Source organism: Cajanus cajan, chromosome 2, assembly GCF_000230855.2.
Source record: "Cajanus cajan strain Asha chromosome 2, NIPB_CcT2T_4, whole genome shotgun sequence".
Taxonomy (NCBI): Eukaryota; Viridiplantae; Streptophyta; class Magnoliopsida; order Fabales; family Fabaceae; genus Cajanus; species Cajanus cajan.
The window spans coordinates 74,493,355-74,518,058 of record NC_138518.1 but is presented as its reverse complement, the minus strand read 5'-3'; the positions used below and the strand labels follow the sequence as shown (position 1 = coordinate 74,518,058).

General features: G+C 29.6%; 3 protein-coding genes across 4 annotated transcripts; 2 read left to right on the top strand and 1 right to left on the bottom strand.

Annotated features, from left to right (window-relative positions):
- Positions 1–185: 185 nt before the first annotated feature.
- HXK1 (hexokinase 1) lies at positions 186–5,272 on the top strand. 2 transcript variants are annotated; one of them, XM_020360075.3, is made up of 9 exons: positions 189–634; positions 1,453–1,603; positions 1,687–1,869; positions 2,174–2,248; positions 2,437–2,592; positions 2,723–2,821; positions 2,902–3,032; positions 4,258–4,339; positions 4,424–5,272. In XM_020360075.3, the coding sequence occupies exons 1-9, from the start codon at positions 363–365 to the stop codon at positions 4,769–4,771; spliced, it is 1,497 nt and encodes a 498-aa protein (XP_020215664.1). In that variant the 5' UTR covers positions 189–362; the 3' UTR covers positions 4,772–5,272. The 2 variants fall into 2 exon arrangements, with proteins under 2 accessions (XP_082925169.1, XP_020215664.1); XM_083069043.1 differs by lacking the exon at positions 4,424–5,272 and having other exon boundaries at positions 186–634; positions 4,230–4,273.
- Positions 5,273–6,950: 1,678 nt separating this feature from the next.
- On the bottom strand, positions 6,951–8,135 carry LOC109799608 (6-phosphogluconate dehydrogenase family protein). Its single transcript, XM_020360197.3, has one exon. It carries the CDS (start codon positions 8,057–8,059, stop codon positions 7,070–7,072), a length of 990 nt encoding a protein of 329 aa, XP_020215786.1. The 5' UTR covers positions 8,060–8,135; the 3' UTR covers positions 6,951–7,069.
- A 3,081-nt stretch (positions 8,136–11,216) lies between these two features.
- LOC109799469 (tRNA/rRNA methyltransferase (SpoU) family protein) lies at positions 11,217–13,366 on the top strand. The gene has a single exon (XM_020360041.3). It carries the CDS (start codon positions 11,438–11,440, stop codon positions 13,121–13,123), a length of 1,686 nt encoding a protein of 561 aa, XP_020215630.1. The 5' UTR covers positions 11,217–11,437; the 3' UTR covers positions 13,124–13,366.
- The last annotated feature ends 11,338 nt before the right edge of the window (positions 13,367–24,704 follow it).

Here is a 24,704-nt window from a genome sequence, read left to right as displayed (position 1 = left end):
TTAATTCATATATAAATTAATTTTAATTTTTTAAAAATACTTGTCCAAACAATTCTATATTTAATTTGCATATAAAAGGGAAGAGAGACAGATCTACAAATATTTTATCCGATATTTCGTGCGTTTAAATATTATTATATTATTAATTGGTGTATCTGATATAGTAAATGTGTGTGTCTGTCTGATTTCATTTCACCTCTCTTTCCTAACCCCAAACGCCACGCCACTGTCATTTTCTCACAAATCAGAATGTGTTATGTGCATGTGCACCAATAAGATCGAGAATCTCTCACTTCCCCCATTAAAATCCAATCTGGGTCTCTCCCCTCTCAGGACAAAGCTTCCGACTTTGCGGGATTCGGATGGGGAAGGTCGCCGTCGGAGCTGCGGTTGTATGCGCCGCCGCCGTTTGCGCCGCCGCGGCGCTCGTCGTGCGCCACCGCATGATTAGTTCCCGTAAGTGGGCCCGCGCCGTGGCGATACTGAAGGAGTTTGAGGAGAAGTGTGGGACCCCAATTTTGAAGCTCAGACAAGTGGCTGATGCCATGGATGTTGAGATGCATGCGGGTCTCGCATCTGAAGGTGGTAGCAAGCTCAACATGTTGATCAGTTTCGTCGATAATCTCCCAACTGGGTTCGTAGATTTATCTCATCTCATCTCTTTTTCATCATTGGTTAGCTTTGTAATGTTAATATTAATAAAAAATGCATTTTTTTCTCCTAATTTGGCGTTTTTCAAAATTTTATATTTTTAAAAAGAGAGATAACTGTTAGAGACACTCCGGAGGGCTGAGATGTCCCGGATTTGTGGACTGTATGTTTGTCCTGCTCCTTGCAACGTTGATCTAGTTATTTTATTTTACATGAATTTCTATTTGACTTTTTTTTTTTTAATCTGATAGTTCAGTAGTAGTTGGTTTGTTTATACTTTTTGGCCCCATTCTCAAACTGAATTTTGTATGTAATTCAGTAAATATATGTAAATTACCTTCACTGTGATCATATTTTGGTATTGGCATATATAAAAAAAAAAAGATAGATGATTAGAGTTATTTTATTTTATTTTATTTTTAAATCTGGGGTTTTGAAAATGAAGCGTGATTTGTATATTATGATGGTTCAGATGATACTGAAACTAGCACTTCAGAATTTACATCATTAAAACGGGATAATTTACTAGGAAATTAGTCATGGTAATGAAACTACCCACTTGTTATTGGTTCTGTCGGCTGGATGGATGATAATGGTTCATTCCTAAAGCATTTGATTGTTTATATTGTGTTTTGAAGAGTCTGCAGTCAAGATGCAGAGAGAAAGAGAGTGTGTATGATTAAGTGTTACACTGTGATTGTCTTCACATAGATAACAAAATTATATATATATATTTTTATTAATTTGAAGTTGTTATTCTTAAAGCTCGAGTCATTCTTTACCTTGTTCCATTATTTACAGGGATGAGGAAGGACTCTATTATGCACTGGATCTTGGTGGCACAAACTTCCGGGTCCTTCGAGTACATTTAGGTGGGAAAGATAATGGTGTTATTGGCCAGGAGTTTGAAGAAGTATCAATTCCTCCACATTTGATGACTGGTTCTTCAGATGTAAGTGTGTTGTGGTTATGAGAAAATCTGTCAGAGTATTAAGCTTGCCTACACTTTGATGCATGTTCATTATGTTGCTACAGGCATTATTTGATTTTATAGCAGCAGCTCTTGCCAAGTTTGTTGGTTCAGAACCAGAAGGTTTTCATCCTCCCCCTGGCAGACAAAGAGAACTGGGTTTTACATTCTCATTCCCAGTGAGGCAAACATCAATTGCATCTGGGACTCTAATAAAGTGGACTAAAGGTTTCAATATTGAAGATGCGGTAAGTCTTGTTACCTTGATTATATTATATTCAGTATTATTTGTGCTGCTATTTTTCTTGTCATTTATTTATACTTTTAGGTATAGTACAGAAACTTGCACGAGTCTCTCATTTTGACACACCAACTGCCTCCCTACTATTGTATTAATTTTTGTGAGTCCATGTACAATATTTACCTCATTATAGCCATAAGATCTCTTTCTGTTTTCAGAGAGAACTCTCTTCTCTTCTACTTGGTTTCTCTTTGTTTGTCAGATATTCTCTGACCGAGCTTGATAATCTGACAGTTATTCCATGGTTGTAGGTTGGTGAAGATGTGGTGGGAGAACTAACCAAGTCCTTGGAAAAAATTGGCCTGGACATGCGGGTTGCTGCTCTAGTCAGTCTCACTCTCCTCTCTTTAGGATTTCTTTATTTTTTTGTAGCCAGGATTGAGCATGATGATTGTGTCTGACAGAATTTTGGGTTATAAGGTTATGTGGTGTCAGTTTTTGTTTATTTCAAGTAATTCTTGATTGCTTTATATCTTAAACTGGAAATGAAACATAACTTGGTGATTTGATGTAGGTTAATGATACCATTGGAACATTAGCTGGAGGCAGATTCTACAATCAGGATGTCATTGCTGCTGTGATTCTTGGTACTGGGACAAATGCAGCATATGTAGAACGTGCACATGCTATTCCAAAATGGCATGGCCTTATACCAAAATCAGGAGATATGGTAAGTAGGTTATGAATATATATGAGACTTAATTTATTGCGTGATAGTGTTGTTTACTGTGATACTGAGTGGCAGGTAATGAAATAATTAGTCATTGACAAAGCATGCTGATTACTTTTAAATATTATAGGTTATAAACATGGAGTGGGGTAATTTCCGATCATCACATCTTCCTCTAACAGAATATGATCAAGCTCTGGATGCTGAGAGCTTAAACCCTGGAGAACAGGTAATAATCATCTACTATATTCATTTGTTCAATTGACCAATGTAACTCTAATTCTAACATTATTCCACTACTATTCACAGATTTTTGAGAAATTGATTTCTGGCATGTATTTGGGGGAAATTGTAAGGAGAGCTTTGTTGAGGATGGCTGAAGAAGCTGACTTTTTTGGAGATACAGTTCCCCCCAAATTGAAAGTTCCGTTCATACTTAGGTAATATAATTTATACCACCAAACATAGTTGTTAATAGCTGCTGATGTAGCGGAGTGGAGCAGCCAGAGGCTGCTATTCCAGGCTGCATTCTTGTGTAGCAGGAGTCACAACTGTGAATAAGGGCCGTTATCCCAAAATTCATGGTCATTGTGGCTACTGGCTACTAGTGTTGACTGTTGATGTGTGTGCATATCTACCTTGCCAATAATGTGTTTGGATAATCATTTACAAAATTGATTGTAGTCAAAATTGATTTTGAAGTGAGTAACTTTTTCTTTTTATTCTAAAAGCTGGTTAGTAGTAAAATTCTATATAAATTTTTTATCCAATCCAAAAGTTACCTAAAGTTGTTTTAACTTAAAATGAATTTTGATCTCGATCAAATTTTAAGGTGTGGCCAAACATTTGAGCATTTACGTAAAATCACATTAGCCGGTAGTTTAATGTGATTGTGGATGATCTAATGTGAATCCAAACACACACTTAGCATGGTTGTTTAATTGGATGAATTGCACAGAAATCTGAGCAAATTAAGATTCATGCACTATTTAGACTTCACGTGGACCGATTCAGTATCATTTATTTAATTTTTTTATAAAGTGCTGTTCCCCTTTTTTCTATTTCAATCTCATTTCCCAGGATTGCTTGATAAATTCTTTTAATCGTAGCCACACCATTAGCCAATTCGTGAATCCTTTTTCTTTTCTAATTTTTGAAACTTGTAAATCAAGACAATAATGTTGCAAAACAAGATGGGGTTGTCATTGCCTCTTTTAGGATCTGCTTGGTTGTTGGAAGGAGAAGTGGGGATGGGAGAAAAAGTGAAAATGGAGGACAAAAAGGTTTACTGGTTTTTAATTCTGCGTAAATCATGGGGGAAATGGTATGATTAAAATATTTCCATCCTCATTTATTTTAGGTAAAAGCATGGATATATGAAAATAAGCAAAACATAGGTTTGGAATGCAAATAGTGAGTGACCTATGGATGATAGTTTCTGCTAAGAGTGGAATGCAAATAGTGACCTTTTCATTTTCAGTTCTTTCTTTGAAATCTCATACCAATCAATTTTAAAAATGGTATTCACTCTTCGTTTTCATTTTCATCCCCTTGTTTACACCATGCTAAGGCTACCTGTTACTCCTTGTTGGGTTGTATAAAGCTTCATTGCAGCACATCATTTTTGTGAATTACAGCCTTGAGTTTTGACGTCATTTTTATTAGGACGCCTGACATGTCAGCCATGCACCATGACACAACATCTGATCTGAGAGTGGTTGGAAACAAATTAAAGGATATATTAGAGGTATGCATTCTGATTATGTTAAGGGCATTACAGCAATCCCAAAAGGAAATATATTGGTTTTCTTACAACCATCCTTTTTGTCAGATCTCTAATACATCCTTAAAAATGAGGAAGATTGTTGTGGAGCTCTGTGACATTGTTGCTACACGCGGCGCTCGCCTTGCTGCTGCTGGTATTTTGGGCATCCTTAAGAAAATAGGAAGAGACACAGTTAAGGTTGGGGAGAAGCAAAATTCAGTGATAGCATTGGATGGAGGATTGTTTGAGCACTACACTAAATTCAGAGTTTGCTTGGAGAGTACACTGAAGGAATTGCTGGGAGATGAGGCAGCTGAGACCATTGTCATTGAGCATGCTAATGATGGCTCTGGCATTGGAGCAGCCCTCCTAGCAGCTTCTCACTCTCAATATTTAGGAGTGGAAGAGTCATGAATTTATTGGCAAGTGAAAGACGTGTAATACTAGTTTCATTTTTTGCATAGGTAATAGATCAACACATTGAAGCAATGATGCCTTGGTTACTGGTCCTACAGACCATAAAAGGATCTGGGGCATTCATTATTTTGGTTGCGGCTTTATTTCTCCTTCATTAAGGAATAATATCAAAGACAAAACTTAGGTACTATTTTTATATGTGGTTGATGTTGTTTTTCAATCTGAATTAAAGTTTTATTTCGATAATATGCATAAATGTATGTTAATGAAATCTACATTAAATACAATTGCATATTATTAAGATAAAACTTCAATTCTAAACCACACTTAAAGTACTATACTTACGTTTTGTCTTAAACTTAATTTGTGAGTGACTAGTCACCTTTTGCGGAATGTAGCCAATGAGAATAAATCAGGACTTACTGTATTGACAAGCCTAAATATTCTTAATTTGAAGCTTTTCTGAGTTATCAATGAAAAGTAAAGATATTTCTGACAGAGCATCTTGGAATGTAGCCAATGAGAATAAATTAGGGTTTAAGCTTTTCTGACAGAGCATCTTGGATTTTTTTTTCGTTGTTCACCCGATAAAAGTAAAGATATTTCTTTTTATCATAAGCGTGTCTGTTGGTTCATGTCTGGAGAAGAAATAAGAGTGCTCACGAAATAATAGCTGCATTATTGGAGATGCATTTGACAAATTACTAACGGTAAGAACATTGCTGTATGTCTTCTATAAAAATCAGCTAACGGTATTTTTTGTCTCAATTTAATTCCAACAAAGAAATCAAGACAAAACTTTGGGTGGCAAATTCCTTTGTCATCATTCTATATATCGGACACTTGGATGCAAGAGGAGCCTATATCTACCTAGTCTTAATGGTCCTTATCAACAATCCTTTCTTTAATTCCAATTTTTGGAACGCAAGTTATTGTAAATAATAAATATACAGGCAAGTTAGGCCAATGAATCAAAAAAGTACTGGTAAATTAGGAACGAAGACTCAGATCTCTCTTTAATTTCAACCTGTGTCCACTTTCAGAATTCCCCATTAAATTTTGGATTAGCTTTTATGTTCTTGTGAGCGAATTTGATGGAGGCTTTAGGTTTGGTTCATGCAGAAGTGGTTCTTCACTCCTTGTTTTTACTTCTCGCTCATAGAGTGATAGTCATAGGTTAAGGTCATTGTAATACTAGCACTCTCGTAAACGTCATTTTATTGGAAATGTTGAAGAAACATTTTCTCATTGCAAAGCATGACAATAATGGTGTAAATTATGAAGGAGAAGGTGAAAAAAAATAAAATTAATAGAGAAGACAATGAGATAAATGGTCAATTTCATCAAAATTGTTCATTCGATCTTCATTCATTTTATCTGTCTACATACACACGTGTCTAATGTTTTCCTTGGGAGAGGGACAAGAATCGACTAAATTAAAGATAATAGATAAGAATTAATTTAATAAAAAATAAAGCAAAATTTATAATTATTTAATAAAGTAAAATTAAGTAAAAAATAGAAAAAAAGTGATATTTTAAAAATATATTTTATATAAAAATAAATTATTTAAACAACTACATTTTTATTCTTTATTAACTTTTTTTAAATATGCATTTAGCCAATAATATCTTCAAACATATTTTTGTGAAAAATTAGACATAATTCAACTTATAAAATAGTAAAATTAAATCTATATAGACTTCATCACAATATCTTCTCCAATCCACTTAAATTTTCTCCTCAAAACACAATTTTTTTTAAAAATTATTTAATAATTCCTCTCCTTTTTTCCCATTCCCTATTAAATATCCTCCTTCAATCACAACATAATTGAATGACGTAGGTTAAACTTGTCAAGTCAGTTCTTCAAAAGGTGACATCATATTATGAGCTTCAAATGAAAAAACAATTAATTTGTAATTTCACATACCATTTTAGTTTTTTTTTTTCTTTTTTAACAACACATTTCATTTCGTCAAGGTTAACCAACCCCTACAATTTGATCAACCAAATTGGTGCTTCACTATCGCATTCATTATATTTCCTTTATTCTACCCCATACCGCATCCTCAAATTGTAGACTTTCTTTCAGACAAGAAACTGGCGAAGGTCAAATGAGTTTCAGTTTTGCAACATTTTGAATAGCCGAAAGCTTAAAGAGTATTAGTAGACATTAAAAAGACAAGAGTGTGAGTTGAATTAAACAAGCATAGGGTTCAAATAAAAGCATTGTACGTGAGTAAAAATACAGAATAGGAATAGATAGATAGATAGATGGTTGTTGTCGAGTTTTCAGGCATTGGAGGGAGAAGGAAGAGACAGGGAGAGATTGTTGAGACGCTCAAGGACCAAAATAAGAGCCTGAGTGCCCAAATTACCTTCACCATGAGCCTTAAGCGAAACGTAAAGCTGTTGCGCCAGAGCCAAGCCAGGCAAAGCAATCCCCATATTCTCACACTCCTTCAGACAAATCCCTAAATCTTTCACAAAGTGGTTCACATAGAACCCCGCTTGCAAATCCCTCTTCAGAATCCTCTTCCCGTACAAATCAAGCGACCGGGAACCGGCAGCGCCGGTTGAAATGGCCTCCAGGTACAGCCCCACATCGAGCCCCGCCTTGTGCGCGTACACCATCCCCTCCACCAACCCCACCATCGTCGACGCTATCGTCACCTGATTCGCCAGTTTCGAGAATTGCCCCTTCCCACTCCCTCCCATGTAGTTAACCTTCCCAAGAACCGAAAACAACGGTTTCAGATTCTCCACCGTCGACTCTTCGCCGCCGGCGAAGATCGCTAGGGTTCCGTTCCTCGCGCCGAGGTCGCCGCCGGACACCGGGGCATCCACGGAGTGGCAGCCCTTGGCGGCCGCGGCGGCCGCGATTTCGACGGCGAGGGAGGGCTCCGAGGTGGTCATGTCGACGAGGACGCCGCCGGGGCGGAGGGCGGCGAGGGCGCCGGTGGCGGGGTCGAGGAGGACGGAGCGTACGTCGGAGGGGTAGCCGACGATGGAGAAGACGACGTCGGAGCGGGCGGCAACGGCGTTGGGAGAGGCGGCGAGGTGGGCGCCGAGGTCGACGAGGGGCTGGGCCTTGGCGAGGGTGCGATTGAAGACAGTGAGGGAGTAGCCGGCCCGGATGAGGTGGGCGCACATGGAGTGGCCCATGACGCCGGTGCCGATCCAGCCCAGGCGCGTGTTTGATGGGCTTATGGGCTCGGAGGGTGCCATGAAGCGGCGGATGATGGAAGTGTGAGAGTGGCGGATTCGGCGTAGTAGTGACATGTTTCTTGTTTTGTGTGCCACATATATATATAACTATTATTTTCGCCTTCCATTATCCTGTTCTCATGTTAACCTTCGCCCTTGCCAAATTTTCTATATCCAACTAAATGAATTCTATACTCTTTTAAATCAATCAATTTGTATCTAAGTTAAATAAATTTTATAAATTGTGCTATATTATATTTTTAGTATTTATATTTTATTTTATATTTATTTTAATTTTATATTATTTAAAATATTTATTTTAATATATATATATATATATTTATATTTGGATCAATTTTAATTTTTTTCTAAAATAATAGTAATTATTAATTTTACGACATGATTTTAAAATAATTTTTACTAATTTAAAATGTAAAATTTATAATATTAAATTTAATTATATAAAATTGTGAAACTTAATTGATGTTTGAATTAATATAATGAAAGTCGTGTAAAAACATATCCTACAAACAACTTAAAAATAATATGAAGTTATATTTTTAAAATTTTTGATTTATTTTTATATAATTTTTATTATGTTTGAAATATTTATTTTATTCAAATCAAAATTGTATTAAATATTTTTTTTATATAAGTGATAAGTTTCAAGTATCGAATTAATAAAAAATAATTCAAAATCATATCTTAAAATTGAAAATAATTATTATTTTAAAAAATTAAATTGGTTTAAATTTAAGTGATAAAAGATTAAAATAAATATTTTAAAAAATAAAAGATTAAAATAAATCTAATAAATATGATAAAAGATCAAATGTATAATTTAGTCTAAAATTTTAAAAATTTATTTAAGTTCTAACAATTATTGTTTTTAATTTTTGGTTCTTTAACATTTATTATTGTTACTACTTAAATCTTTGAAACTAAAAGGGAAAAAAATGTTAATTTTAGATACTGAAATGAAATCATTAAAAAATTTAAAGATTTATTTTAATTATAATTATTAATATAATAAAGAGGTACAATTCTGAATTAAATTATTTGTTTTTATATATATTTTTAGAGATTTTTTTTACAAGTCTTATATTTAATATTTTTAAAGTTAGATTAGTCATCAAATTGATGAAAATACTATTTCAAAGTTTAATTATCTAATTGTGATTAAATCATGATGAAATTGATATATAATTTAATAATAATGTTTAAAAATGTACTCCCTCCGTTTTTTTTTCATAGTCGTTTTGTCAGAGTTTGTTGTTTTTTTTTCATTGTCCTATTACTAAAATCAATGAGTTATTAATTTTTTTCTTCTATTTTTACCCTTGATAATTAATATATGTTTCCTGAACAATGTGTGTATTTATTTTTAATGTCTACCTAATTTTTCTCCAACTACTCATATAAAGTTAATGTACATTTATAAGAGCAATATGTTCCCAACAAAATACTATAAAAAAACAAAAAAAAATGGACAACTATTTAATGGAGTAGTTCAACAGTCTAAAAAATGCAAAAAAAAATAAAGGATAAAAGAAAATAAGTAATAAACATTTTTGAAAACTAAAATATCAATAATTTCCTTAAATCTCGTACAAAACCTTAAACGACTATAAAAAAAACGGAGAGAGTATTATAGTATATAATGTTAAAAGGAACATGATATTCAAAACTTTATAACATTGTACTGACTTCATAACTTTAAAAAGACATGGCAAAAAAAGTGAAAGCAATGTATTCACTTTCAATTTTTTAATTTTGGCACGTGATTTTAATTGAATAAACCTAGACAAATTAGAATTAGAATTATAATTACTGCAGTGGCATATCGAAATTAGAAATATATATAGCTAAAGTGCAGTGCTAAACAATATAGATAAATCGGTCGTGTGTGACTATTTTTGAGCAATTCACTCAAGATATTTTTATAAAAAGAAAACATAAATTTCTATGGTTTTAAAAATTAATATGCAGCAACATGATACATTGTAAAACAAGAAAAAAAAACAGAAGGTACCAATAGTTTGATACAATGTAAAATACAGAAGAAAAAAACTGAGCTGTAAGAACATATTGGACTATAGCCAGATCAATGTAGAAAGTAATATTTGAATTTCACTCATGTGAAAAGTAATATTTTTTTATTAAAATTAAAGTTTTATCATTGATTTTTAAGTTATTCATGTTTCATACCCAATTTAAATTTTATTAGCATTTTCACTCTATTTTTTTTATAAGAGAAATTTTATTTATTACTTATTTTTATTATATTTAGCTTATCAACTCTATTTAGCTTATTAAAAAAGTCACTTGAGCTAAGCCATAAGCTCCACTGGGAGCTTTTGACTTTTTTAAAAGATTAAAAAAATTTGACATGTAAACACCATTTTTGAATAGCAAATAACTGCTGTGTTGATAAATAAATTTTCAAAAAGTCTTTTTAACATGTACTCAAGAAGAAGGAAGTTAAACAATATGAACAATAATTATTTTTATTATTTTAGAAATATAAGGTTGACAAACTATTAATAAAAGGTAATAATTATATATATCTATGGAATGTATTTTCCAAGAAAATGAATGAGTGTATTAAAAATAATTTATTGAGAAAGTCAGGAGAATAAGAGTTTCATTATATAAGTTGGAGATATAATAATATATACTTATTTCAATTTAATTAAAAAAATAATACAAATAATATTGAAAAATTATTGAACAACATTAGCTATATACTTATAGCTATATATATATATATATAAATTCTAGTTATATTATACCGATAAAATAATATAACATTACATTAGCTATATAATGTAAAATATTAAATTATATCTTATTACTAATTAAAATGATATAATTATATTAATATTTTTTAAGAATTATATTAAGATTTAAAAATATATTTTTACCAAATATAAATTTACCATAATTAACATTAAAATTTAATAATTAATTATTTTGATAAAAGTTATCTATATATATGTATATAAATATTATTTTATTTATTTATTTCCTTGTTATCTATGATAGATTTATAGAGAACAGGAGTATTAAATTATTAACGTGAACATATTAAAGGAATCAAAATCCGTAATGTTAAAATATCTTTAGTGCATGTAAGGTCCCAAGAAAAGATCATTAGAGTTATAAAAAAATAAAAGAAGATCATCAGAGGTATAGTCATAGACGAATTGTAGCAAAAAGCAAAACGATGTCGTATAATCGCTGCCTTGCCTATAGTCTCTGTCTGCCCTAATTTATGAATGCACATGAATGTGATGAGGATAAGGCATTTTCATTTTTGAAGACTTCATAGTTCTTGTCCCTTAATCCAATTCACATGCTTGCTCCTTCCTTAATCCATTGCATCGAGACTTTAGATTCTTCTCTGGGTTTTACACTTTGAAGATTCATAGTTCTTGTGTTGCCACAACAACAATGTACACCAACATCTCCAAAACCCAGGCATTTCCTCTCGCCGCTAAAATCTCTTCGCAGCCCAAATGCTTCGCTTCACCCTTCGCCTTAAAGCCCCAATCTTTGCCACTTTCTTTTCATCAAAACCCCATCTTAAGGAACCCCACTTCGCATAAATTTGGAACCTTGGAAATGGGGAAATTAGCAAATTCACACGGGTTAATGCTACAAATTGCTAGAAGATATTATAGTGCAAGAAGTGCTGAAAAGCATCTTCCTTGGTTAGAAGTAGCTAGTGAGGTTAAGGAAGAAGGTAAGGTGATGGAGAAAGCAAATATGACTAGGATCAGTGGCGGCTCTATTCGGGAGGGATCAGCAAAAAAGGTGAGTAGTAAGTCTTCTTGGGAGCAATCCATTGAAAGATTAGATAAAACAACAGTTCCAGAATCTAAGCCTAGACCAGCAGCAGCAACAAAAAGAACATCATTTTCTACGAAAGGTGGTGTTTCAGCTGCTGTTACTAAGGAAAAGAAGAGTGGATTGGTTGAGAGTGTGGGAGAGCATAGAAGTGATAATGGTAAAAGGTATGTGAAGTTTGATGATAATGACGAAGTAGGAGATGATGATGATGGAATGGGAGAGGAGGAGATTGATGATCCAAGGTGGGATAACATAAGGAATAGGTTCAAGGGGGTGGTGGGGGCAACAGTTGGATCAGAGAGACCTGAGTTTCGAAGATGGAATAAGCAAGAGAATTGGGGTAGGAAGACATGGAAAGAGGCTTCTGAATCCACTGTGCCTAAGATTGTTGGCGAGGGAATCTATGGGGTTGGTCCAGTTTTGGCTGCATTGTCAGCTGGTCGAAGGGAAATGTATGCATTGTATGTGCAAGAAGGGTTGGATTTGAGTAGCAACAATAGGAAGAAGAAGGACAAGAAAGGATTTGAGAGAGTTTTGAAACTTGCTGAAAAGCTTGGTTTGAGTGTAAAAGAAGCTTCAAAACATGATCTGAATATGGTGGTTGATAACCGTCCCCATCAGGGTTTGGTTTTAGATGCTTCACCACTAGAGATGGTGAAAATAATGGAACTGGACCCTGTTTCTATTGTTGAAGGGAAGGGTTCCCTTTGGATTGCCTTGGATGAGGTTACTGATCCTCAGAATTTGGGGGCAATAATTAGGTCTGCATACTTCTTTGGAGCTTCTGGGGTGGTGTTATGTGCCAAGAATTCAGCTCCATTGAGTGGTGTTGTAAGCAAAGCAAGTGCGGGCTCTCTTGAATTAATGGAACTGAGATATTGCAAGAATATGATGCAATTCTTAGTGTCTTCAGCTGAAAATGGTTGGCGAGTTCTTGGGGGCTCTGTCTCCTCCAAAGCTATTTCTTTGAACGAGGTTGTGCCTGGTCTGCCAACTATTCTTGTTTTGGGCAGCGAGGGCACTGGTTTGAGACCACTGGTGGAGAGATCATGTACTCAGTTAGTTAGGATTCCTGGGAACATTCCTTTTGACTCGAGCAATAATGAATTGGATGGTGAAAATGGTGGTTTAAATTCTCAGAGCTCTGGTAAAGAGTTCCTGTCATTTTTGGCTGTGGAAAGCTTAAATGTTAGTGTTGCAGCAGGCGTGCTTCTTCACCACTTAATTGGGAAAACGTTAGTAGATTCATTGCCAGAGGAGCATAAACAGATTGACATGTCTGAGTGAGAATGCATCACCTCACTTTATTTAGTCAGATCTCACTTAGTGTTTGTTGATGAAGCACAGTTTTTATTTGTTTGAATACATTGTAGTTCCTCCTTTATCATTTGATCATGTAATCATATTACAATCATGTTATCAAGTTGGTCTGTTCAGCACCGGAGTCAGTTCGCAATTTTGACTGCAATATAATTTGAAGGCAAATAAATGTTACACTATTATTCAAATGAAAGAGAATTGATTAAATTAGATGTTAATGCTCTTTTTGTTATCATATTTAAGTTGTATTAGTTTATGGATTTATATTATTTTTAACTTAAATTGTATTGTTTAAAGTTTCAACGTTAATTTTTCATTATTTCAGCCTTTATAACATTTGAAAATCGAAAGTCATCATTGCTTTTTTTATAGTTATTTTTTTTTATTGTGGTTACCGAATCTATGTGCTTAAGTTTATGAGATGGTTGTTTCTTGTCATGAAATTTGTCCATTGCCTCCATATAACATTAAATTGATGTCTGCCTTATTGTCCTAACTTTGCTTTTGCTGAATCCTTGTGACTCCATGACAAGTGGCAACATTTAACGGGGTCTAATTGCATTTTACCTTTTCAGCTTTTGTTTGTCAAATATACATCAGCCCTCTTGTTTCTGCTTCAGGTTTGAAGTTCTGAAGGACTTTATGGCTTTGGCTTAGACATGTTATTCTTTCTGCATCGGGTGCTTTCTTCATATTGGTTCCAAAATTTATCTCTCATTTTTTATTTAATGCTGCAAAATAGGGTGACAGTTAGTAAAAGTGGCTTACAGATTAAAGTTTTAGACACATCCCCACCTATTGTTAGGCTCCTGGGATATTCATAACCAGAGTTATAGAGAACAGAGATACCATTCCCCACTGTTTCTAGTGATTCCTGGGCTCAATCCACCCAGTACCAGAGCCATGTGGCTTCAAGATCTTGTTTGGTGTCTGTTAGGTTAGGACTGGGAAAGGGGTAGTTAATTAGGATAGTAAGGGTAGTTAGAAATTTAGAATATTTGTTAGTTAAAGAATGTTAGTGACATAAATAAATAGGACTGGAGGGAAGGAAATCTATTCAGATCTGTTATCATTTGTAAGTTGAGCATTAACTCTTTGTGAAGTGGAAACCCTTGAAAGAAAGTTCTCTTTCGTTTGTTCTGTTCTGTTGCAATCAATCAACAAATACAATATTTCGTCCCTTTTATCTATTTTCTGTTCCAGGTTCCTAACAGTCTCATTTGTGAATGTTGAGGTATCTGAATATGGTGGTTGATAATTGTTGCCATGCAGTTGTTGTTCCAGCAGATTCTTTAGGATACACACTAAGTCAGGCGTTTCAACTTTCAAGGTCCTTCAAGAGATGGACCATTGTATAAATTACCTGATAAATTTCAATGCTTAGGTTTGTGGTTTATCCTGAATCTTCTGAAGTATATAATTTCAACATAATATTTGAGCAGTGTCATCCTTCGTGACCTTTGAGTTACACTTTCATTATTACGTTCTTAAAACTATGAAATTATTTTGTTTTGTATAACTTTTTCCTTAATTACAATTAGTGTTTGTTGTGTTGTATCTTCATTTCGCAAAGTTTAGATCTCCCTTTTTCATCACGGCTAATGATGTTTTTGTCTTTATTCCACTCTACCACGAACTTTTGGTTGTGCCCTTAGTTTTTACTTTATTGGTGTTTGACTTAATCTAGTGTTTGCTTTGATGCTGGTGTCTACAGTGGCACCAAGAACGACCCGATTGTAAGAGACGTTCAAAACAAAATTTAAGAGAGAATTTTTATTTTCAATGTACGAAACTCTTTTGTAAGGGCGATCATGGGTTGATTTGAGTTGTGTTACATTAACAATAGGTTGGTTGAGTTGTGTTAGGTTATTGAGTACGAAAAATTAAAAACAAATTATAACATTCTTTCATTATTGAAGAGTAACATAGATGAGAAAGAATTAAGTTCTTGAAGTGAGATAAATTACTGAATTGTGAAGTCTAAAATCTAAATGTTAGTTGTGAGTTTTCAACACTAGAGTTCAACATCCAAACTAAAGCACGTTGAATTTAATTAAATTGAATTTTATCCAACACTAAAACACCCGATCCAAACTATTTGGATTAAGTTGAGTACATGGCTACTCATATTCGAAAACACTCCTATTCTTTTGTAATATATGTAACCTTTTTATTTTATAAAAACTAAAAATAAATAATTTTTTTTAGTTAGTAAAAAGACATAACAAACTAAATCCTAAATCCTTGTTATTCGGTGGTTGCACTTGGTTTGTTCCGCCCCTCTTCTTGTTTGGCCATTGATCTAAGTTTGCCGCATTTCTCTTCTTTGTTTTGTTATGTCTTTCTAGTTGCTTCGTAGCTGTGCTCGGATTTTGGATTGTTCTTGCCCTAACCTTTATGTTTAGGACTTGTTTGTTTTCTATTAAAAGAAAGGCTTAGTAAGCTTTAACGGGAGGGAGTCCTATGTGTTAGAATATATGAAAATATCTTATCATTTATTAGAATGTTTTAGATTATCCTTTAGGATTATTTTTTCTATTTCCACCTGATATCTTATGACTAATTACCATATATCTTTATCTTTTCACATTTGCTTGCCTATTTACTTAGGAATATGATTAATATAAATAATGGTTAGTACTATATGCTTTATGAATAAATCAAATATATCTATATATTACGGTACATCTGAACTAATATCAATAATTCAATGCGAAATTGGGAATCGATGTGAATAAAAAGTTATTGAAAGTTATTGGTTTTAATAATATAATGATTTTAAAAGACATATTTAAGTGTTTTCTAACACCAGTAGTTGATAATACATGAAATTAAATTCTTAATATCAATTTAGCATCTCTTTTTCTCCCTCAATATCCAAAAACAATATAATTTCAACAGTAAACATAAGCTTTCTTTATGAAGGATGAGGGACCAAATTTTTGTTGCACCTGGATGTATTTAAATGTGGGCAGTTATGGCTGTCTATAAGTACCATTTCTCAAGCATGATTGTTTCCAAATACAAAAAAGGTTGATAATAGTGCCCGTCATCCCTGTCCTATCCATTGAGGAAACTATTGCATTTTATACACTATTTTTTATTTTTTCTCTTTTTCTTGAAGCACTTTGAAGGGCTTCTAAATTCTAATTCTTCAATTGGAAGTGACACCATTGTTTCTTGTGCAATTGCCTAATCTCCTAGATGCCCAAAGCCCAATAAGGATTGGACTTGTTTTTGTTTCCTTCCATAAAATTCATTGGCCCTTGCATTTCCTTGTAGGGGTGAGCAACGGGTGGGTTTGGTCGGGTTCGGGTGAAAAATGTCCAACCCGTTGTAAACCAACTTTGAAAAAATGTGACCCATATCCGACCGACTGAGCTTTCGATTTGAGGTGGTTCGGGTTAAAACGGATTCGGATTTAAGCGGGTGGGTATAATCGGGTTTGAATTTTTTTGTAGACCAATTTATCTTAACGAAGGTGAAGCTTAAAACGATAAAAAATATTTTTAAAATAGTGTATAAAAATAGAATGAAGGTAAAAATAGATGGTGTAAATAGATTCGTAGTTGAAACATTTACAAACTAAAGAAGCAAAAATAAAAGATAACAAAATTCATAGTTGTTACATGGAAAAGAAATATAAAGTTAGATTACAAAACCATAAGAAATCACAGTCACACAAAATGTACTCAAAATGGAGATAAGAAGATGGAAAAGAAAGACAAAGAAAGAAGCAAAAAGATAACTCTAAAAATGGACTAGTGTGTTGAGAAGTTGAATGAGGAAGAAGAAGACAAAATAAATATCTAAGTTATGAGAAAAAGGAAAAAAATAAGTTACAAATTGATGGCTATATTATACTTGAAATAAAGACTTTTAAATTTGAGTCATTGTTGTTTAGTTATACAAAAATAATAAAAATTTAAACTTATCTCATTTTCGGTTGGGTTTGGTTTTTAGCGGGTTTAAAAATTCAAAACCGAACCCGCCCAATATAACCCGTATAAAATCAAAATTTTAACCCGATTTACCCATAAAACCCGCCCGAACCCATCCAAAAACAATATTTTTTTTCGGGTTTTTCGGGTTCGGTTCGAGTGTCGGTTTAATGCTCACCCCTATTTCCTTGTGTCCGTTTAATTAAAATAAATAGGATGAATGAAAAATATAGAGATGATTAGAAATAACAAATAAACTAGAAAACAAATTGTTGGATTTAATAGAAATAGAATAAATAAATAAATAAATGAAAGAAAATAGGTGATAAAATATATAGTAGATTCCATACATTTTTTTTTAATCTAATCTCTTCCAAATAAATTCACATTTTTATTTCTTACTTATGTTTTTCTTTCTTTTCTACTCTATTTTTCCTTTAATAAACAAAAGGGTAGTTTTGTCATTATAAGTTTGTAGTAACAAGTGCTAAACTAGTAAGGAGGTGAAGCATATTGTTCCTAATTTTTTGACTACATATTACTTTTAAAGTGAATGGTTTATACCGTCGTTAAATTACAAAGGGCGTATACATAAAAGTTATTGAATTTTATAATAATTACTTTAAAAATAAAATTCACCATAAATTCTAATTAATCAATGATTTAAGAATTACATCAACGGTGTATAAAAATTGAGCTTTTACTTTTTTTTTTTTTTTTAAGTGAAAGTGAATGTCTCCAAACCTGTCACAATCCCACCAGAAAGAAGCTAAAAAACATTGTTCCTACTAAAACCATCGAGGTCACATGGAAGCTGAGTCAACATAATTCTTATATATTATATGTAAATTATAATGAGTGTAAGTTTAAAAATTCACTAAATCATGTATATGTTAATAATTTTTTTATAATATAAATTTAAATGATCTAACCATTGAATTAAGTGATATTATACTTAAAATTATACATATCAAATTTTACATGATTTGAATTTTTTTGATGATTATTTAAAAATAATATTTATACATATTTTAAATAATATATTATACATTAAAATAATATAATATAATAATATAATTAACTACTAAATAATTTTATAATTATATAAAATTTGATACACATAATTTAATTATAATATTATATAATTTAACAATTAAATCGATTTAAATTTATATTATAAATTTTTTTTGAAAATATAATATTAATATAAGTTTTTAGATTTATATTTTGTATTAACGGCATCACACATATATATATATATATATATAATTAAAAACAGAAATTCGAGTTGTAGTATTGACATTTTAAAAATTCAATTACCTAATCCTATTTATGTTTTAGTTTTATCTTTCGTCTATCCTTCTTTTTATACTGCTCTCCATTCAATTTCCTGGATAGATGAATTATCAAATGAATGAATGTGTGCAACTTAATTCTTTACAAAGTGATTCAAATAAATAACCTTCCTTCCCCACGTTTTGAAATCTCCATTTTGGGAAAAAAAATTATCAACTGCATGCATTCCAACTGTACACCAAATAATCTCAAAGACACCATCATTTAATTATATATATATGTATAGTATTATGCTCACCACTCTAAATCCATATTTGTTAATGGAATAGACATTTTGCGTGAAGAGATAGGTTATTAATTAATTGTATGTATGTATAATAGGGGTGTTCACAAAACTATTTAAAACTAAACTTTTTAAATAACTAAACTAAACTAAACTAAAATAAACTAAATTATTTTTTAATAGTTTAAACCAAACTATTACTTTTAGTATAGTTTATAAAACTAAACTATTAAAATTAATAGTTCAGTTTACTAAAACCAAATACAAGCACTGCACATTTACGGAAGCACGGGAGGCTACGGTTCGTCGTTCAAAACTATTAATGTATGTGGTAGAATCATTTTCTCTTAAGCACTGCACATTCACGGAAGCACGGAGGTATTAAAGTCGTAGTGTCATTTTCTCTTTTTTTTTTTTTTAATTTGGGATAAAAAAAGGGGTAAGAATTTGCTACTATTTTTTCCCTTTTTCTTTTTTTGGGTAATTTGGGCCTAGATTTGATGCAATTTATGGTGAAAACCGACGAAAAGGCTTGGTACAAGGTAATTACTTTTTGCACAGCTAATTTTTTCTACATACATAACTTATCTGTCTCATTTTTTTTAAAAGTTAATATGAATTAATTTTAAAATATAGGTAGTTAAAATTTAAGATAAAATGAAGAAAAAAGTAATATAAAAACAATTAATATATGTTTGGATGCAAGCAAAAAGTACTTTTAAACTTAGGTTCAAACAAATCCTTGATGAAAATAATCTTTAACCATATTTTATTTACCTCTAATTTTATTTATTTCTGAACAAACCAAATTAGTTTAAGATAAACAAGAAAGTAGAAGCCAGAATAGCACTGCAGATTCTAACATTGTTTTACAAAAATTATTTTAAATTTAATTTATAATTAATATCAATGATTTGGTAGCTCAATTTAAAAATGTTGATTTTAAATTTATTTTTTTAATATAGTTCAATTTAGTTATAATTAATAATAATTTAATTTATAATTAATAATAATTTAATTTAATTGATATTATAGTTTAGTTCAAACTCCTAAAACTATAGTGCACTAATCTAGATAATAGTTTAGTTTAGTTTAGTCAATATTTATATTAGTTCAATTTAGTTTAGTGAACTATTTATTATAGTTTAGTTTAGTTTTCTTTTAGTTTAGTTTAGTTTAACAATTTGAACACCCCTAATGTATAATAATATTAAACTTTCTTTTTCTTAGCTGAAGGATCAGGCTTATATCTAATTATCTAGAGTCAAGAAGGGTAGGTTAGAATTTTTTATTATTAATCATAAATTGCAAATCACGGTAGAGATAGTTGGCAATAAAATTGAATGGGCCACATGATGAGTAGTATTCCATTAGAATATGGAGAGCAATAGCTGGCAATAGCATGTGATGACAAACCCCATCTCTATCTCTTTCTTGATAGGGAATGCTTCATCTCCCTTCAAAGTTTTTAGAGTTGCAAATGGCTTCAGTTGTGCCACTCTGAATTCAAGGTGCCATTATCATAATCAAACTGGTTATGAATTTATCATTGAACCAACTATTAGGTCACACTGTATTAAAATAATATTTAAATTATGATAATCATATTTGGAATATTGCATGGAATACCACCATGAATTTCAAATATGTCCCATAATATTTAAATTCTAAATTATATTGCCAGACGAGATAAAATTATTATATTATTTTTATTTTTTATATTAAAATATATAATTTAATTTAATATTATTATTGTAAATTTTCTTCTCATAAGAGATATAAGTATTACATTATTTACACTTCACCAATTAAAGAATTATTTAATTGATGTTATTAATACAATATTTTAAATTTAAATTTTTAAATAATATATTTAAATTAAAAATTTATTATTAAATAAATATGATTATTACCAAATTTATACTTATATATAAGTTAATTATATATTGGCGTTTGTTTATAAAAATATACTTATATAAATTGTTTTATAATTTATAATTTATTTAATATTTTAATAATAATTTAAATTTAATTATGTATTTTATTATTTTTAAGTCAAGTGAATGAATGATAATGAATTAAAGATACTTTGAAATATATTTTAATTAAAACTATATTTTTATAAATAATTAAATTAAAAATATTTTTAAAATTTTATAATTATTATTTAATGATATTAAGTTATTATAACATGAGAGTGATAATATAATACTTATATTTATAAAAGATGAAAGTATAATTTATTTAATATTTTAACATATAGAGAGTTAATGGTGTAATAATTACATTTTTAAAAAAATAAAATATATTTTACATAAAAATGTTAAATTAAATGAACTAAACTATAAATTTTAAAATCCTGTATCTTAAATTTTATATAAAAAGATTATATATTTTAACTAAATATCTCACATAATTCTTTAAAAAAAAAATCTTACATAAAAAAAACTAATCGTTCTGGTTTAGTGACTCTAATACTTTTAGTTTTTCAAAACAATTAGTCTCAACATACTTTGTTTATAATGCAAAATTAGGCAAAAGCTACTAATTTTTCCTCATGATACTTGTTGCATTGTTTGTTTTATTACAATGTCTGGAATAGAAGCATGCTTCACGGATTTCTAAATGGGCATTTCTTACAATCAAATCACGAAATTTCTTCTATTGTTTTCTTGTCAATTTGATATTAAACACCATTGGCATTCTCAAATTGTCGAATTGAAGAACTCTAACAATTTTTTTATCTCTCTTAAAACTAGACTAGACAAACAATTTTGCAAAAGTATAGAACATAGTACATTCGAATGCTGTCTGGTGTGCAAAAGTGATCAACTTTGCACGTTATAAAATAATTTATTTCTTATTGCTAATAACAGTTGCATGGAAGTAATAATAACCAAAAAGTGATGGGAGAAGACATAGCACTGTGAAGTGATTAAGTGAAGGGTTTGTCGCTTTACACTCAGAAAAAAAAGTAACATTTAAAAGCGACCTTAGAAAAAAGATTCGGATCCTAGGAAAGGCACCTTCCTTGGATGAATAACCACATGACACTGCAAGCTGCCATTCTTCTCTATAGCCTATCAATAACCACCAATCCAACGGTCCATCCCTCTTCCCTCACTATTTAACTCTCCAAAACAACAAAGTGTGAAATTAAAAAATAAATAAAAATCCTTTTCTTAACATAAAACAACACAACAAACATATATAAAACAAAATAACATTTTTCATCAAAGAATATTCCTATTAAATGCTTCAATAATGCTTGTATCAAACAAGTTCGGTGAAAATAGCTATATGTTTAAACTTGTTTTTGAATTGGGCTAATACCGAACCCCATCAGTTTTCTTTCTTCAAATAATCCGATTCAATAACTACAAAATTGACAAAATTTAATTTCTATTTATTTTGATTTTTTAGTTGGTATATTCATAAGTTCATTTATATTAGTTTGATTTGATTTAGTTCATGCGGTTAACATCGAGTGAATACAAAATTAAAAATTTCAATAAAACAATTTTGATTGATGGAGTGAATACAAAATTAAAAATTTCATTAAAACAATTTTGATTGAAAAGAAAAGACGATAATATGATTAAAAATAATATAATAATAAGTAAAATAGAAAGTGTGTCAATACCTAAAAATATTATTGTTTATATAGATTTTAAATGTGTGACTTAACGAAGTCAATCTAAATATGAAAAATTGTAAGTTGATCATTTTTTTTGTAATTATCTTAAATAAAGTTTCAACCAAAAAAATCAATACTTATATCAGTTAATCAATTAATTTATTTGGGAGCCAACAATTAAATTTCTTCAAATATTTTAGAAACTTGCAAATGAATCCATGATACGTTGAAATATAGCAAACATCAAGTGTAACTCTACAATTTGAAGGTATTGATATTTGCCTTCATTGGTCAAAACCCATTAGTGGCACATTCAAATTCATTTTGGATGTAACTATCTTCCCTTATATTTAAGTCTTTGATTTTGATATTTGTATTATATATCATTATGAGTAAATCATTTTCGTTGAACTTTATTATAAACATATTTTTTTAGAGTTAATTACTTATAAACTGTTAGTATAAACATATTTACTTTTAATAATGACATGTCACAATTAAAATATATAATTAATTGTCATTATAAAAAAAGTTTACACTAACAATATATAGGTGATTCACTTATTTATTTATTTATTATAGTTGTTTATCTATTTCTTCAAATATATCAGAGTTTGGACAAATTATTTATATATAGAGTAAAGTTACATCATTTTCAAAATGTAATGATTTGTTTTATTTGAAGACAAATTAATTCAGTTGTTTATACATTTTGCTAAGGATGTCTAAAATTACTGACCCCTTTTTTTTTTTAATATGTTTATACATGTCCTGCCAATCTTATTTTAAATAAAATGATATAATTTACTTTTGATAAAAAAAAATAGTTTTTTATTTATACTACTAATAATAAAAATACTGATGTTCAATGTATATATATATTTTTTATAGATAATTTCATCATCTTAAATTATAAGAATTAATTACATCTTTTAACCATTTTATATTTTTAATTTATAAAACTTAACTACATATACAATACTTTAACTATAAGTATATACTTTTGAATATATTTTTTATAATTTATATTAACAATATATTTAAATATATAAATTATATTTTAATTTTATTTATATTAATAAAAAAAGTCTTATTTAATTAATATATACGCGTGCGCGCATATATATATATACTTTATTCTACAACTGATTATGAAAATCACTCCTTAATTATAGCAATTATTTATATCTCCTAACAATTTTATTTTTAATTAAAAAAACTCGTTCACATATACAAGAAACAAGTGTTTATGTTTAAATATTTTTATATAACTAAAATTTACAATAAATATATACTTTAAATATATAAAATTTATTATAATAAAATTTTATAATAGATAATTTTTTAAATAAACAAGTTATATTTTAGATTTAAAATAAATAATTTATATTAATGTCAAGAGAAATGCTATTGTTAAAGAAATTTTTTTAAAATACTCTCAGTATAAATGCTTTTTAAAATTATTATTTTGTAAAGTAATTATTAAAATTATTTGCTCTTTATATATATTTTAATTAATTTTTATCATGCATTTTTTTTTAATTTAATCTTTATTTTTAAAAAGTTGTAATATTTGAAGAATCAAAAAGTTATTTAAAGGAATAAAAAAAAAAAAGTGATAATTAAAACAACGAACTTGCATTAAAAAGGAATTTTCTTTGGACAAGTAGATTACAATCTTTTAAAATGGAAAATATAGTTATATATATATATATTTATACGAATAAAAACATATATTCATACTATTTTTATATCAATCACCTATATATAAAATAAAACATTAATATCTATTTTATATAAAGATAATTTTAAGAATTTTTATTTGATAAAAAATATTTAAGATTTTTTTTAATTTTATACCTAATTTAATTTTTTTTTATCATAATTATTTATAAATTAAATTTTAATATTTTAAAGATAAATAAAAATAATCTCATATTATAATATATTATTTATCATAAATAAAATAAAATAATTTATATATTTAAAATATTTATTTTTAAAAATTTAAATATAATTTATATATTAAAATAAATTTTTATTTATATACATAATTTATTTTAAATTTAATAATATATAATAAATATTTAACGTTTGCACAAGCTATATATATATTTTTTTTTTTATCTTGTTTCTTCTAGATTTTTTTAAATATTTTTAAGATATATATTTTCCGGTGAAAGAAAAGATATTATATATATATATATTAAATTATATTTAATATTTCATTGAATATGTTGACCAAGTGTATTGATTTTTTAAAATTAACTTTTAAGTCTTAAAAGAATTAGTTTTATAATTACTAATTAAGAATGTTAATACTTTTATTTGATTAATAATAATTAATGATAACAACATATTTTAAATTTAAGATGATGTGCATCCTTTAAA